This window comes from Cricetulus griseus, chromosome 3 (genome assembly GCF_003668045.3).
Source record: "Cricetulus griseus strain 17A/GY chromosome 3, alternate assembly CriGri-PICRH-1.0, whole genome shotgun sequence".
NCBI lineage: Eukaryota > Metazoa > Chordata > Mammalia > Rodentia > Cricetidae > Cricetulus > Cricetulus griseus.
The window spans coordinates 97,363,795-97,379,403 of NC_048596.1; the positions used below are offsets into that span (position 1 = coordinate 97,363,795).

General features: G+C 47.3%; 3 protein-coding genes across 18 annotated transcripts in view; 2 read left to right on the top strand and 1 right to left on the bottom strand.

The window, feature by feature from the left end:
- The window catches only part of LOC100759075 (RING finger protein 121), a 64,163-nt gene extending 50,330 nt beyond the window's left edge, over positions 1–13,833 (top strand). For 5 of the 9 annotated variants that reach the window (XM_027407867.2, XM_027407864.2, XM_027407866.2 and 2 more), the window contains 5 exons: positions 11,997–12,051; positions 12,375–12,569; positions 13,052–13,175; positions 13,259–13,406; positions 13,599–13,833. In XM_027407867.2, coding sequence (XP_027263668.1) covers positions 11,997–12,051; positions 12,375–12,569; positions 13,052–13,175; positions 13,259–13,406; positions 13,599–13,706 — 630 coding nt within the window. In that variant the 3' untranslated portion in view covers positions 13,707–13,833. The other 4 variants (XM_027407871.2, XM_027407870.2, XM_035442331.1 and 1 more) reach the window with 4 other exon arrangements.
- Folr1 (folate receptor alpha) overlaps positions 1–15,609 on the top strand; it is a 349,146-nt gene that overhangs the window by 186,640 nt on the left and 146,897 nt on the right.
- The window catches only part of Numa1 (nuclear mitotic apparatus protein 1), a 74,416-nt gene continuing 73,083 nt past the window's right edge, over positions 14,277–15,609 (bottom strand). For 7 of the 8 annotated variants that reach the window (XM_035442326.1, XM_027407849.2, XM_027407854.2 and 4 more), the window contains 3 exons: positions 15,456–15,575; positions 15,166–15,363; positions 14,277–14,981 (listed from right to left, as the gene is read on the bottom strand). In XM_035442326.1, the coding sequence (XP_035298217.1) occupies positions 14,970–14,981; positions 15,166–15,363; positions 15,456–15,575 (330 nt within the window). In that variant the 3' untranslated portion in view covers positions 14,277–14,969. Of the gene's footprint in view, positions 14,982–15,165; positions 15,378–15,455; positions 15,576–15,609 lie in introns of all 8 variants that reach the window. The other variant, XR_004769114.1, reaches the window with a different exon arrangement.

Here is a 15,609-nt window from a genome sequence, read left to right on the forward strand (position 1 = left end):
GAATCCTCATAACCTTTGATTCTGCTTTGGCCTCCTCCCTCCAATATGACTTCCACTGCAGCTGTGCACCAAGTTCTAGAACAGCTGAGATGAATAGAAGTCAGTTATTTAGAGTTATTCTATTGCTTGTACCCCATACCTTTACTAACCACTTCACTTATGGTAGACAAAGTTTCTGTCCTACTGGGACCCGCAGCCGTTTGTCCCAAAAAAAATACACAGAGACTCATATTAATTATAAACTGTTGGGCTGATGCCTCAGGCTTCTTACTGGTCAGTTCTCTCTTATTTATTAATCCATAACTATTAATCTATGTATTTCTTCATGACCTTATTTTACCAGAAAAGGCTCAAACATGTTACTCCTTCAAATGGCTACATCTCTGCCTTCCTCTCCCCAGAATTCTCCTTGTCTGGTAGCCCCGCCTATACTGCCTGCCTGGCTGCTGGCCAATCATTGTTTTATTCATCAACCAATAAGAGAAACAAATATACAGAAGGACATCCCCCATCATGTGCATGATAATGCCTTTTCCACTGCACCTTGCCCAGAGATTGGGGGGGGGGGCTGCAGGAGGATTAGATGCAGATGGTGAAGAGCTGCTTCAAGCTTAAAATGTGGGAACATAACAGCCAAACTAAAGGACCCAAATAAACATCTCCCTCCCCTTTTTTTTCAGAATAGAAGTAATGAGAGAATTATCAATGCAGAGTCAGGTATTTATTAGGGAGATGCCTTACGTACAGAGCAACCTAGCCAGCCAGCAGGGCATGGAGTAAGTAGAGCAAGCCGATGATGAAAACGAAGAAGGGGCTCCTGTGTGTGTGCCCCTCACTCTTATACCTTCCCTCACAGGCGTGGTCAGGCACACCTGTAGCCAGCCCCGAGCAGGTGTGGTTAAGGTGTCCCCTACATAGAAGTACATCTTGTAGGGTGTTTTTGTTTTGGTTAACATACATGGATGTTTTGTCTACATGTTTGTGCACTGCTTATGTGCCTGTTGCCTGTATAGGTCAGATGACAGTGCCAGATTCCTTGAAATTAGAGTTGTGGATGGTTGTGAGCTACCATGTCAGTGCTGGCAACTGAACTCAGGTCCTCTGCAAGAGCAACAAATACTCTCTATTGCTGAGCCATCTCTCCAGCCCATTTTGCTTTTTGATGAAAATATTATGTATATATTCTCTAATTATTTAAACAACAGAATTATTACCAATTTCTGTGTTGTTTTCTTAGGTGCCACTCAGATGTCAGTCCTCCTAAAAAAAAGGGGGACTCTTCACCTCCCTAGGTAATGTTTAAGTGCAATTTTGTTGTTGTTGTTGTTTTTGAGACAGGGTTTCTCTGTGAAACAACCCTGGCTGTCCTGGAACTAGCTCTGTAAACCAGGCTGGCCTCAAACACTCAAATATCTGCCTGTGCCTGCCCCTGCCCCTGCCCCCATCCCCCCAACCTACGATTAAAGGCGTGCATCACCACCACCAGGCCAGTTAAGTACAATTTTAGGCCAGATCTTTCTCAGTGAAGTGAGATTAATTTTTCCCCTATACTTGGACAAATTGGAAACAAAAATGTATTAGCTTCTGTGGATTATAAGTGGTCTGAGCGTATCCCAAAGAATTCATGTGTTGGAGACTCACTCCTTACTGTAGAGTTCTTGAGGTTGTAACATCTCAAGGAAGTCATTAGGCTGTACCCTTGAGAGAGACTGAGGTAATTCTTGAGGCCCCCGATTTAGTTCATACCAGATCAGTTATTACAAGAGTGAGTGCAGCCCTTGAATAATGATCCCTGCTTCCATTCTGGATGTGATCTTTTTCATCTGTATGTTCCCATGTGGGGTACCATCCTCCGTGGGGTGACTAAACGGCCCTTGCCACATCCAGTCTGTGCTATATGGGCTTTTACACTCCAAACCATAGATGAAATGTTCTGTGGCTGTGAACAGCCTCAGGAACTTTAGAATAGCAGTGCAAACATTCTGGAATTGCCTGTTGGATTCTTCATAACTTTCTCCTGTCTGTATGTGTAGGCTTCAGATCTTTAGCCTCCTCATTCTCCAGAAGAGAGCCTCGGGTTCTGGCTTGTCAGTTGCTAAGTTTACACTCACAGCAGATGTGTAGTAAGATTGCTTCATGGCAGAACCGGCTTTCATAGCAGCCGTGTCAGGATACTGGTCTCTCCTCTCTGCTGACTGTCTTTCCTCACCTGCCATCAGCTTTTATCTGGAGCTTATCAGCAACAGCCCTAACTCCTCAGAGGGGTGGGCAGTAACCAGCCTGCAGAATTCCTCCTGTGTCTGGACAGAAGCTGTGTTCAGAGCTGACACAGTGAGTTAGTCTCTCCCCCAGGACATGCTTATTACATTGGACTCCCTCAAATATTGGGTCTCCTGTGCTCTCAGGAGGACTTATCAGGTGTTCAGTGACTAACAGTGAGAATCCCTAGCAGTGATGTGACAGTTCCCAGAAAGTGGTATATTTCAGCTTCCAGTCTGCAAATGGGTTCATTTCTTGTTAGGGTGGAGAGAACCTCAAATACCATCTTTTATTCCTCATCCTCTTCTGCCTCCTAGCATGTGAGCAGAAGGATCATTGGATTGGACTTTACTGGCAGGTTGACACAATAGTAGGAAAACAGACTGCCCATCTACAAGTGAGGTTAATGGAACTTCACACTGTGTCTGTACCTGCCACCCACAGTCTGAATCTTGACAGCCAGTGTCTTGTGAATGAGCCAGTGTGTGTTTCTGATAAAAAAACATTCCCCTCCAAGTCCTGCAATCTTTTGTAAAGATTATTTCTTCTGTAAGTAATGACATAGAAACTGACTATCTGTCCATTTTAGAGGACACACACACATTTATGCACAGTGCTATGACCCTTGTTGTAGGCTGGCATGCCTGTAACTGATGAGTAGGGTTGTCCTAGAATTGTGATTTAGTCCTGGGTGAGTCACCACGAGTTAGCTCATTCAGTGTTTGCCACAGCAGGTATGGTTGAAACTCTCCAAGTTACAGGGTTAATGCTAGAGCTTGGTTGCAGCAGGTTCTGAGTGGGTGATAGAGATGTGCTTCATGTCACCTTCCCAACCCTGAGGACCCAGCAGTCTTTCATTAATTATGTCAAGAGTCTTTGGTTAATTGAGTGAGTCCCTGAGTGACAGCAAACTGAATTTCAGGAATGTTGCTATCCTGGTAGCAAGGATCTAATCAAGGCTTTGAGGTAATCTGGAAATCCCAGCCTTCTTGCATTCATTGGCCAAGTCACTCACTTGTGCAAGCAGTGGTTACCTTGTAACCTTTACAGAGAAAGTAGGAACCTCTTTACACAATTGGCCACTGCTAGTAAAATCTGTCTCTTTTTTGGTGACGAGGGGGGCGGTTGGTAAAACATTGAAGATTTCCCCCAGCCTTCCCTGGTTGTCACTCACCATTCTTATTCTGTCTCTAAACTCACCTTCTCAGTATCTCATAAGAGAAATCTGGAGTGCTTTTGTCATTTTGTGACCAGCTTATTTCACTTGGGGTAAAATCTCCAAGGTTCATTCATATGCTAGAATTACCTTCCTTTACTTTATAAAAAAAAAGTTACCATTTTTGTTTTCAGGTGTAGGGGTGTTTTGTCTGCATGTATGTCTGTACACCAATGTGCTTACCTAGTTACCTAAGAAGAATCTAGAAGAGGTTATTAGATCCCTAGGAACCCTAGTTACAGGAGGTCATGAGCCATTATACAGGTGCTGAGACTCAGGACTCTGTCTCTGGAAGAGCAGCCAGTGCTGTAAACTGCTGAGCTATCACTCCAGCCCCAATTTCTTTCCTTTTAAAGGCTGAGTAATATTCTCTTGTATTCCATACATGTTCAGCCTCAGTCAGTTTTCAATCTTTTGTACATTGTGAGTCCCGGCTTCTGTCCCAGAGAGTTATAGTCGATTTTTTATAACTGTGTCCCCAATTAGAACTCAGGATCAGAAATTAGACCTAAATCATCTCCTGTGGCTGATGATTTGATTTGAGGAAATCCCTGTGGTTAATTGATTTATTTCAGGGTTCCTAGAAATCAAACTGTGAGGTTTTGTTTGTTTGTTTGTTTGTTTGTTTGAGACAGGCTTTCTCTGAATTGTTTTGGAGGCTGTCCTAGAAATCAATCTGTAGACCAGGCTGGCCTCAAACTCAGAGATCTGCCTGCCTCTGCCTCACTAGCTCTGGGATTAAAGGTATGTGCCACCAATGCCTGGCTGAAACTGTGAGGTTTTAACAAGTTTTCTCAGGCCCCTCCCCACTGGTCTGCATTACCTCGTTAGGACAGTTTTCTTTCACTTCTGGGAAGATGTCTGTGATCTGAGCTAAAGTAACTTAAATTGTGTCAGGGTACCTTGGGTGGAGACTGCCTTTTTCAGAGGACCACTGTGAAGTCATAAGCTTGTGAGAGCTCATCATGGTAAGTTTCTGTTCATGCCAGAAGTCATGCTGGCGGAGAAGGATTGTGAAATGTTTTGTGGTACTTTCTTTGCCAAGTTCTTTGTGTCCTGGCTCATCCTGGCTTACCCTCAGAAAAAGCCCCTGCCCCAGGCTTACCTCATGACACCTCAGAGTTCCTAGACAACACCAGAAAGGAATGTGTGCTCTCTTCACTGCTGAAGTAGTGGCCGGAACTAGGGCTGGACTGTTCGAAGATCCTAACCTTCTTTTTGCTTTCAGTTTTTTTAAAACTCCTATTTATTTAATGTATATTAGCGTTTTGCCTGCATGTATGTCTTTGTACTGTGTGCATGCCTACATGGTCTTGAACTCATAGAGATCCACTTGCATCTGCCTCCCGAGTGCTGGGGTTGGTGTGCCACCATGCCAGACATTTTCTGTGTACTTTTGCAACATTATTCATTTATTTGGTTGGGTTTTTAAAAATTCTTTTTGTTAAGAATATATATATATATATATATATATATATATATATATAATATATATATATATATATTGTATGTAGTGTTCTGCCTGCATGTCTGCCTGCATGCCAGGAGGTGCCATATTGCACTACAGATGGTTGTGAGCCACCATGTGGTTGCTGGGAATTGAACTCAGGACCTCTAGAAGAGCAGTCAGTGCTCTTAACCACTGAGCCATCTCTCCAGCCCCTTAGTTGGGATTTTTTAAAACAGGTTCTCATTATGTTGCCTTGCCTGGCCTGGAAATCCATATGTAGACCTTGAACTTCTTGTGATCCTCTTGCCTCTGCCTCCCAAATGCTAGGACTAGTTGTGTACCACTGTTGCCAGAATTCTTTTATTGTTGTTTTTTTTGGGGGGTGGGTGGGTGGGGTTGTTTTGTTTTGTTGAGACTGGTTTTGTTTCTCTGTGTAGCTTTGGAGCCTATCCTGGCACTCGCTCTGTTAACCAGGCTGGCCTCGAACTCACCTGCCTCTGCCTCCCGAGTGCTGGGATTAGAGCCATGCACCATCAACGCCCAGCTGTTGTTGTTTTTTTGAGACAGGGTTTCTCTGTGAAATCAAAATTCTTTTTTTATTTGGAAAAAAACAAAAAACAAAAACAAAAACCTCTTTCTTGGGCACTTTCTTTTCTGATTCCTGGCCTGTTCCTTGCTCCTCACAGGTAGGACACCTGTCCGTGTGGATTAAACTCCTTAGTGTGTTCTAACCTGGCTTCTGTTTGTGTCCTTCTGCAAATTTTGACTCAAGTCACTAAGTACCCACTGGTGGTCAGCCTTCCCTCGGCAGGTGTCAAGCATAGTTGGCTTAAGGGCGCCTTCTTTAGCAAGCTTCCCCATTGAGACTTTTACCACGTTGTCTTCTGTGTAAAGACTGGGTTATAGAGGAGGCAGACACAGTTCAGAAAGACCAACTAGAAGACTGTGGTCGTAAATATTGTTAACTTGACAAGAGATAGAATCACCTAGAAAATCAACTTCTGGGTCTGTCTGAAGGACCTGCCTTAACTGTGGGTGACACCATTTCCTGGGTGTGGTCCTGGGCTTAGGAGAAAGTGAGCGGAGCACCAGCATCCATCTCTCTGCTTCCTAACTGCAGATGCAACGTGACCAGCATCCTTATCTTCCCAGGCAGACAGATTCTCACAGCTTTTCTGGCCTTCCCTCCTGCTCTCATCCTCTAGTTCTACAGTGAGTCGGGCATGCCTACCAAGCACCTTTCAGATAGCGTGTGTGCTGTGTGTGGGCAGCAGATCTTTGTGGATGTCAACGAAGAGGGCATCATCGAGAACACATACAGGCTTTCCTGCAATCACGTGTATCCTGCTTTGTGCTGCATCTCTCCTGAACCCACACTCCAGTCATGGCAGGAAGAGGGTTGGGGGGACCATGATGTGTTGTCCAGAGTTGGAGTGTAGGTGGGCCATGACAGAAACTTTAGCTTTCCTCATCCTTTCTTCCAGACTGGCACTCCCCTTCAGTAAAACATAGTTACGGACTGCCAGGTCATAGAGAACCCAAAGCTGCAGCTAGCAAGGCCGCTCGAGCTGGTGCATCTGTCACGGGGGAAGGAGACCCTCTAGTGAAATGCTTCAATTTAGACTCAGATTCCCTACTGAGGACTTGCTGTCTTCTCGATCATGTATCTGCTAAGCTCCCATCCTGTGTCATTTTGGGAATTGTGTATGATCTCCATCTTGGCTCAAAAATACAGTGCAAATAAGGATCATTGCTCTCACTTTTCTATGAGGAAACATTCAGAGAGAAGGGACCTGCCCCAAATTACACAGCTTTATGTAAGGAGTTGAAGCCTCCTGTTGAACCTTTCTCTGGAGCTGATGCTCTGGCACCTTGAGATCCAAGATGTGGCTAAAGTTCCAGTTTGGCTTTCTACCACTTCCCTTGACCAATGATGCTCAGATTCCATGAGTTCTGTATCCGAGGCTGGTGCATCGTGGGGAAGAAGCAGACGTGCCCCTACTGCAAGGAGAAGGTGGACCTGAAGAGGATGTTCAGCAACCCGTATCCTTTGCGTCCTTGAGAGTGGGTGGTGGGAAGAAAATACTGTCAGTGTCTGGGTCATCCTGGAGCCATCCATGCTGCCTCCAATCCAGAATTTGTTTACCCTTCAGTTTGGTTTCTGTTCTTGGGAAGTGGGGTGTGACATGAGGCAGCAAGGAAACTCAGCTGCCCATCAAATTACTAAAGGAAGCAGCCACTGTCACTTGTCATGTGTCTGCTTCCTCTCTAGAAAGTTCTTCACCTGTATCATCTCACTTGATTCCCTAGCAACTTTTAGAGGCTGAGCAATGGTCACAGTTACTTCATCAGTGAGTGATGTGCATCTAGTGACTGCCTTTACTGTGCAGGCCAGCTGGGGACACCGTTTCTCACTCACTTCTAATGAAGGACCTGTGTTCCTTGGCACTCACTCCTCTTCCTACCCAGCCTTTTTTGGTCCTACATTCACTTTCTGTGGTGTCCAAGGTTCCAGCTTTGTCCCAGCTCCTACCCTAGCTGCCCTTTGTGTTGTTCCCTCTCCCTATAGACCAGCAGGACTGGTCAGGGGACAGGGACACTCCGCCCACTTCAAAAGCTTCTCAGCGGGCTTTCCTTCCAGCGGGGCTTTGTAGGCTTTCTCTCCTCTCTCCAGACCCCCTTCCCTACATTTAGTTGTAAAGTAAAAGAAAGGAACTCATCCAAAGACTTCTTTGCCTCAGGAGGACCTCCTCAAGTCTCCGCCAAGGGTGAGCTCCTTGTGACTACCTGTTGTTTCCTTTTCCCTCTGAATCTGTCCTGTTTTGTGACGCTATTCCTGGGAAGATATGAATGAACACCTACTCACCCCAGATAGGAATCAACGACAGACCACCAAGTACAACCTGGTGAACCAGTGAGTTTTCTTAGTGTTATTTATAGGAGTATGGGTGAGAGGTTATTTACAGGAGCAGAAATGACTCAAAGGCAAATGCATCACTGAACATTAATTACCATAGATGATGGCTTCTGGAAGCCACAAACCTGGAACTCATTGCAGGCAGTTCAGCTGGTCTGAGCCTCTTCTAGGCAGTTTAGCTTAGCTGAGAGGCTGCTAGGAAGCCCAGTGGTTTCTCAGCAGTTTTCATTGCTTATATATACTTGATGAAGGAGGGGTCTAGTGTATCTGGTCAGTTTCAGGGACTTCTTGAAGCTTTTGAATTGTTTACTCTCTGGGCTTAAGGAGCTTCCCTGCTGGATGAGATGTTTCATCTCTTTAGAACAGACTTCTTGGTTTTGTTTTTTGTTTGTTTGTTTTTTGTTTTTTTTTGTTTTTTTTTGTTTTGTTTTGTTTTCCCTAAGACAGGGTTTCTCTGTGTAGTACTGGCTGTCCTGGAACTCACTCTATAGCCCAGGCTAGCCTTGAACTCAGAAATCCACCTGCCTTTGTCTCCTGAGTGCTGTGATTAAAGGTGTGTGCCACTATCACCTAAGAACAGCATGTATCTTAACAAGCTTCCTGCCAAGATGAAAGCTTTTATCGATGCAGCATGTCAGTAGACCGAATCTTTTCTTTCATGGAGAAAACCTTAAATTTTGTACATTGCAAGAACCTTCTGGGGCAAGAGTATAGCTAGCTCAGAGGCAGAGTACTTGCTAGAAGATCCTTCTGATTTACTTACTGTATTCCATTCCCAGCCTCCTGTCATGGATGCTTTTCTAGGGTATTTGTCAGGTTTATTAGACTGTTGGTCATCTCTGAGAAGGTGGTGCTTGGAGGCCCTGCATGAATGTTGCTTGTGGAGACCTGTTTTACCTCTCCACTTCTGTGTCTGCTCCAGTTCCGTCTGCTTTCCTTCCCCTGAGTCTCTGGGTTCAGCCTTTCATTCCAATATGGAGAGCTAAAGAGAAGCTGGGTAGCTTTATTTTCTCTGGGCTATGGAGCAGAGTAGAACTTCAGACAAATCCAAGGAAGGCTTCAGTACCATGCTGGATGAACCTACCAGCTCTTGTACATAGCCTCTGATCCTTAACAATCTAACAGCTGGGAGAGGCCTCATGTCATGTATGGACAGCTGCTGGACTGGCTTCGATACTTGGTAGCCTGGCAGCCTGTCATCATTGGCCTGGTACAAGGCATCAGCTATATCCTGGGCCTGGAATAATATGGAACCATATCATTGGAGAACCCAGCCCACCCGCCATGGACCTCAGGGCACTCTCCTTGCTGCCCACAAAGACTTGGGTGGGAAAGACTCAAAGGCATTTGGGCCACTCAGGACTTCCCCAGCTGTGTCTGGGTTGGGAAGGGGATAATGATGGAGAACTAGCCAGTGGGGCTGTCAGCAGTGGGGACTTTTTAAAAGAAAATTATTTTGATGAATATATTTAAATTTTTTATTGTGGAGTATAGGAATTGTCCCCCACGCCTGGGCCTTATCCTGTTTGAACAGGGTAGGGCAAAGCCGTTGGTCCCGAGGGGTCTTTTCACCTCTGGCTGAGAGCATTGGTGCGTTTTCTGATGACTGAGTGCTTCAGCCTACCCTTTCACCTTCCCTTCCCTCTGCAAAGCTCAAGGCTGGTTTGCACTCAGTGTGGAAGAGCTCAGACTGGTGCCACAGATCAACACTGAGCAATGAAGGGTCTCTTCATCTGTCTGGGATATAAGATGTCTGTTGTACATGACTCTGTTCCCCATTTGCCTGGAAACTAAAGACTGAGTATGGCAAAATCAGTGACTTTTCCAACTAGGGAAACCCTGTGACCTCAAAATTCACTGACATGTTTTGGAACAGCTGGAAGAACAAGTAGCATGGATAACCTGCCACTGAGCAGGGTTGTTGCCAGGCAGGGTATAGAAGCCATCTATATATTGTTGGGCTGTGGAAGCTACTTTGGCAGCAGTGAATGTTGCAGCTTCTTGTGCAGATAGACCCTTCAGCCTGGAAGTGGTAACATGTGCCAAAGGCTACTCTGCACGTCACTTCCTTACCAAAAGTCTAAGAGTGTTTATGTGTGCACATAGCAGACTAATGAACATCAGATTCTGCCGACTAGTCAGCATTGTGCCCTTGAAGCTAAGCAGGGATCCCCAGGGAATAGCCCTATGTAGGCTTGGTCATTTGTGGGCTCTTCCTGGGCCTGACAATTGGAGTGGTGGGTGGATAGGAAGAGTAATGCCTGAGTGGGTACAGGTTCTGAAAAGGGGACTTCTAAGCCAGCCTAGCCATAGTCCTGGGTGTTTGGAGAAAGTGGGAGGGCATCGTGGGTCTGCAGCACTGGGTTTCTAGGGAAATTTGGCCTGGCTCCTTTGAGGGCAACAAGAATCAAACAGGGTCTTGTGATCTTTGAATAAAGCTCCATGAGCTAGGCTGGAAAGCTGAACATCTATCTGCTGTTCTTTTGGCCACCTCTCTCCTGTGACCCCTGTACCCCACCTGAGAGCTGGGACCTAGAGTCACGTATGGTTCCTGCCCTATGGTAATTATGGGCCCTGAGGCCTCATTGGGCCCCTTTCAGATTGAGGTGGCACTCCATCCTCACTGCCTGAGACTAGTACCCTACTACCCCAAACTACTCAGCCTGTTCTCTTATTAGCTGTGGCTTCCTGTCTCCCTCCATCCTCAGGGGAATGGGAGCTGAGCAAAGGCTCAGAGATCACTCTTTCTTTGCGCCCCCCCCCCCCAAGGTCAAGGCTGCTTTCGCAGCCCTGAGTCCCACAACCTCTGCAGCCACCTCTGGTCTTGGTTGCTCTAAGGTAGAGGCTTAGTTCCTCTTACTGCACCCCCACCCATCCCCCAATGGACTGAGAATCACCCCTGGGAGGTGGGGGTGCAAACTCTGGGTCAACTCTTGGAGATCCTGGATTCTTTGGAAGGAGTTTTCCCATGCATTCTGCAGCCTAGGTGATAGACGGTAGGTGGAGTTGCTCAGAGAAGAAATGTGACTACGACATGAAGAAATGGATTTTAGCCTCCTGCATCCGAATCACTTCCGAACCTTATTCCTGGGTCTTTCAGACCTGATTCATCCCTGCCTGTTGTCACCAGCTTTCCTGGCCGATCACAGAAACCTAAACTTAGGGTCACACACTACCCACAGGTGCATGCCCTAGAGGCCCTGGCATGATTCTTGGGGAGCACAGCTTCAGATTTTATCTGATTCTAATTCTGTACCTGCCAAGTCCCAGCCCCTGGGCTACTGGAGCTGGTGTTGAAGAAGTGCCTTCTTGGTTATTTAGAATCCGCTCTGAGTGTGGCTGGGAGTTTTGTACACCAGCCAGTCAGGGAAGTTGCTATTTCCTGTGGTGAGGGTTTTGGGGCCAGGCAGCCACACTGAGCCTTGGAGCTCCCCACAAGCTTAGAGGGCTTAAGAGCCAAGTAAGATCAAGACTTAACTAGTGAGCCTACACAAGTAGCTGTGAATGTGAAGGGTGGGGCTGAGGAGGTGGGGAAACAGAGGAGCTAGGATGGTAATGGGCTGGTATAGCATTGAGTTTAAAAAGGTCTTGGCTCTATAGAAAGTGAAGGGTGGAAGGGGCACCACAGTCCTGACCCTCAGCAAGACAGTCCTGATCTGTCTCACCCACTAGGGGTCCTTAGTGGGGTGAGAGTTTGGAGAGGGGGCCTGGGAATTCTGTCTTCTGTGAGCATTGCGTCAAAGGGGTGGAGCAGCCTGTTTGGGATTGGGATTCCTAGTTAAAACGGAAGTGAAAGTGAAATCATGGTTGGGAGCTTTCCCAGAAGCTGACTCCATCCCGCCCTTCCCAGAACAAGGGCTGTCAACGGAGAGTGTTGCTTCCCAGGTAAGTCCCTGGCTCTTTGTGCCTTTCTTCTCCTCCCTAACGGGTAAGATTGTATTGGGGAACCGTTATGGAAATATTATTTGGAGCTGGTGTGAGAGGAAATTGTTACTAGGTAACAAGAGTAGTGTCTTAAGTGCCAGTTGTCCAGCTTGTGGCTCTAGGCCTGCCCTCTGAAGTACCAGAGGCTCCAATGGATGTCAGTTACACTGTCTGAGGGAAAGAACCTGAGAAAATGTGGAGCTGGCTGAATTTTACTCACCTTTTTCCAGACTTGCTTGCTCCTGATACAAGTCATCATGACCATGAGACATTGGTGGACAACAGGTGGGACATGGGGCTTTGTGGGGTCATCCTAACACAGCAGTGTGGCTAACTTGACCATCACCCCCAAGAGACTGCATCCAATTCTACTATTGCTCCAAGTTTCACTCTAGCTGCTTTGGCTCTGGCTCCATTTCAAGGGTTCTTTGCACCACATATAGCAGGGCTAAAGGGTGGGGGCTGCAGGGTCTCCACCTATTCTGGTGCCTGGTGACAGCTCAGGAGTATCTGGGTAGAGGTCTATTCCAACCCAAGTAGCAACTTGTCTCTGACCAAAGTAGGTGTTAGGATGCTGAGCTTTACATCTGTAACTATCTGTTCCTCAGACCCCAATTCTTGGTGGGTCCTGCTTCTGTATGTCCATGTTGTCATTCTGGCCAGAGCTACAGCTGCACCTCAGACAACTGCCACTGTCTTTACTGGGAGCTCCAAGGACCCGTGCTCTTCCTGGTCTCCAGCAGGCCCAACTAAGCACTACCCAGCAGTGGACGTGATCTGGCCAGAGGAAGAAGTACCATTGAGTAAGGAGCAATATTGGAGCCCAAGAGGTTGTCAGAGGCAGGATGTGAATAGAGAGTTTAGGGGTTGGGTTGACATGGGAGCTGGCTGTGTTCACCATTCTACTGCCCAGCTCCCAAGGTGGTTCCTTTAGTAATGTAGACCCTTAGAGCCTTGGTGACAAGGTATTCCAGGGCATACCCCCTCCGTCCAGAGCCTGCCTGCCTTCTGGCCATCTCAGGACATCAGCCTACTAGCATGACTATTGGACCTGTCATAGAATCTTAGATACTGGACACTGTTTTAGAAAAGGTCTTCCCAAGGAAGGAGACACAGAAGTGGAAGAATCACATTCTTCGGGCTTAGGGAGACTGATGCCTGTATTTTGACATTTTCCTACGTAGGTGGAGCACAGGCATTACAGGTTCTGATTCATGACTAAAGGGAGCTGGCAGGGTAGGGGCCTCTATTTCATAGAATAACTAACAGCCATATCTGCTCCTAGATGGAACGCTGACCTTATCCTGTACTGCCTGCAGCCGCTTCCCCTACTTCAGCATCCTCTACTGGCTGGGCAATGGTTCCTTCATTGAGCACCTACCAGGCCGGCTGAGAGAGGGTCACACAAGGTGAGGGTCACAGCAGTCAGCCTAGCAGAAGGGACTGCTACCCTCCCATGCAACCCTCTCATGATTTCCTTCTGCTCCTGCAGTCGGGAACACAGGAATACAAGCACCTGGCTACAGAGAGCCCTGGTGCTGGAGGAACTGAGCCCCACGTTACGAAGCACCAATTTCTCCTGTTTGTTTGTGGACCCTGGACAGGTGGCCCAGTATCACATCGTTCTGGCCCAGCTCTGGGTAAGGAACTTGAAGGAAGGAATCCAGGGGTGGGAGGAACTATTCTGTCCAGGGAAGGAAGGATGGGCTTTGCCAGGACAGCTTATATGTGTAAGTCAACCAGAGATGGAATGGAAGTAACTTGGTACTTCAGTGATAGGAGGGGCAAGAAGTCCTCCTTAGCTCTGACTTTGTGTGCCTTTACTTTCCTAGGATGGGTTGAAGACAGTTCCATCCCCTTCTCAAGAAATCCTCTCCAGCCACAGCCCAGCACCCACATCAGCAGGGCCAGGGGTTACCATGAAGCCAGCCAAAGCATGACTGGAGCCTGGTTCTCATCTACCTGAAGGGTATAGGCTTTGGTTGTCCCTGTGCAGCTGATTCTCAAATTCAAGCTTCATTTCTACCTAGAATATTACAGTAATTAAATTAGGCCCTTAGAATTCCTCCTGCTTGTCCTTCTGTCCATGCATCTCCTTAATGTCTTATTCACTCCACTGGTGTTCTGAAACCTCTTCCTAGAACTCAACATGAATACCTATCAGGTCTCTCATATTCTGCACCAATCCAACAGGTGAACCCTGGCTAAGATGACACTTGAGCAACATCTATACTCCGCTCTGGCCATGATCTACATTGATTTCATTATTTATGGGTGGTTTTGTTTGCTTCAGGCCCCACGATGAGTCGTCATAGGAATGTTGCCTGTCTCAGGAAGGAACAGTGGGCATTGCCTCTCATGCCAAGTAGAATTCATGAAATAGGAACTAGCCAGAGCGGTGAGAGAAGAGTGGTGGTCTGAAGACTCAGCAAGAGAGAGAGAAAATTGTTACTTTTAAGTTCCAAAGAGCTGTAATTTTCCTCCTTCCCCCATACCAAAGAGTTCAGCACTCAAGGGAGAAAAATAGACTTTATTTACAAGTAATAACATTTAGAAAAGATCCATCCCTGGCCCTTAAAAACCTTCCCATAGTTCTATATCCCACCCCAGTGCAAGTCTGGGTTAGGTGAAGTGTGAGCTGCCATTAAGGCTGCCCCCTATCCCACCCCTGAGACGCAGGACCCATCTGCCCTGGAAAAAAAAGCATCCTCCAGGCAGCTGTGTCCTTGTGCAGATGGGAGGAGGTAAGAGCAGCTGAGGCTCCTACCAGGTCATGCCCAGTCCTGAGCTTCAAGAGCAAAGGCCTCTGCTAGGCCCAGCCACCAGGAACAGCAAGAAGCAGAACCTGCTTCTCCAATGGTCCCTAGGTCCAGAGACAAAGGAAGACTATGGGCTCAAGAATCCAGCCTCAAATCTAGTTAAAAAAAAAAGGGGGGGGGATCAGGAGGCAAGATAGGGAGAAGACCCCATACTGTCCAAGCTCCAAGCCTCCTGGGCCAGCTCTGAAAAGATACCTGGATCTTCACTGGTACCTTTTAGGCACCAGACAAGGGTGCAGACAAACATCACTGTCTCTGGGGGGGGGCTGGCCACCACTGGCCTGGGAGCTCAGAGAAGGCACTGAGAGGGACAGTAGAAGGAAAAGGACAAGGTCAGTTCTGAGGACACAGGTAGGGCCACGCGCACACACTGGTGTTGACTCTTTAATGCTTTGCCTGAAAAAGAAAGTCAGTCACTACCAGATTAATTCTTGTGTTGCCAACCTCTATTAAATAGCTAGCTCAGAAACCCCTAGCTAGTATACCCCACCCCTCTCCACTAGTCTAGCTTGGCCCTGACTTCCATGCTGCCCTATAGAGTGTGTGTGTGTGTGGGGGTGTCTTCCTTTTACTGAATTACCTTGCCCTTGGCCCGAGGGGTGGCAGTGGCAGCACCAGCTGTGGTGGTGGCAATTCGTGGAGAACGGCGGGTACCACTCTGAGTATTGGGGGAGACCTTTGCTGGGGTCTTCTTTGAACCTCCTCTCCTTAGAAGACTATTTCCCAGCTTCTTGGGTGTGTTAAGGATGCTGAAAGCCATTGACTGTCGCCGGTCCGCCTGTAGGGGAAGGTCTGTCAACATGCTACTTAGGGGCTCTGCCAGCAAGGCTTCATTTGGCCTGCCTTCCTCCCCTTCAGTCCCAGCCTAACCTGTTTAAGAACAACTGGAGCTGCTTTCTTCTGGGCTACAGCAGTGCTGCTCTGCTTCCGTCCTTCATGCCGGTCTCTGGGAGTCATGGGGCGTGGGAAGCAGCTGGTAGCTTTCTTGGACTGTGAGGCAGAGAACGACTGCAATATGGCATGC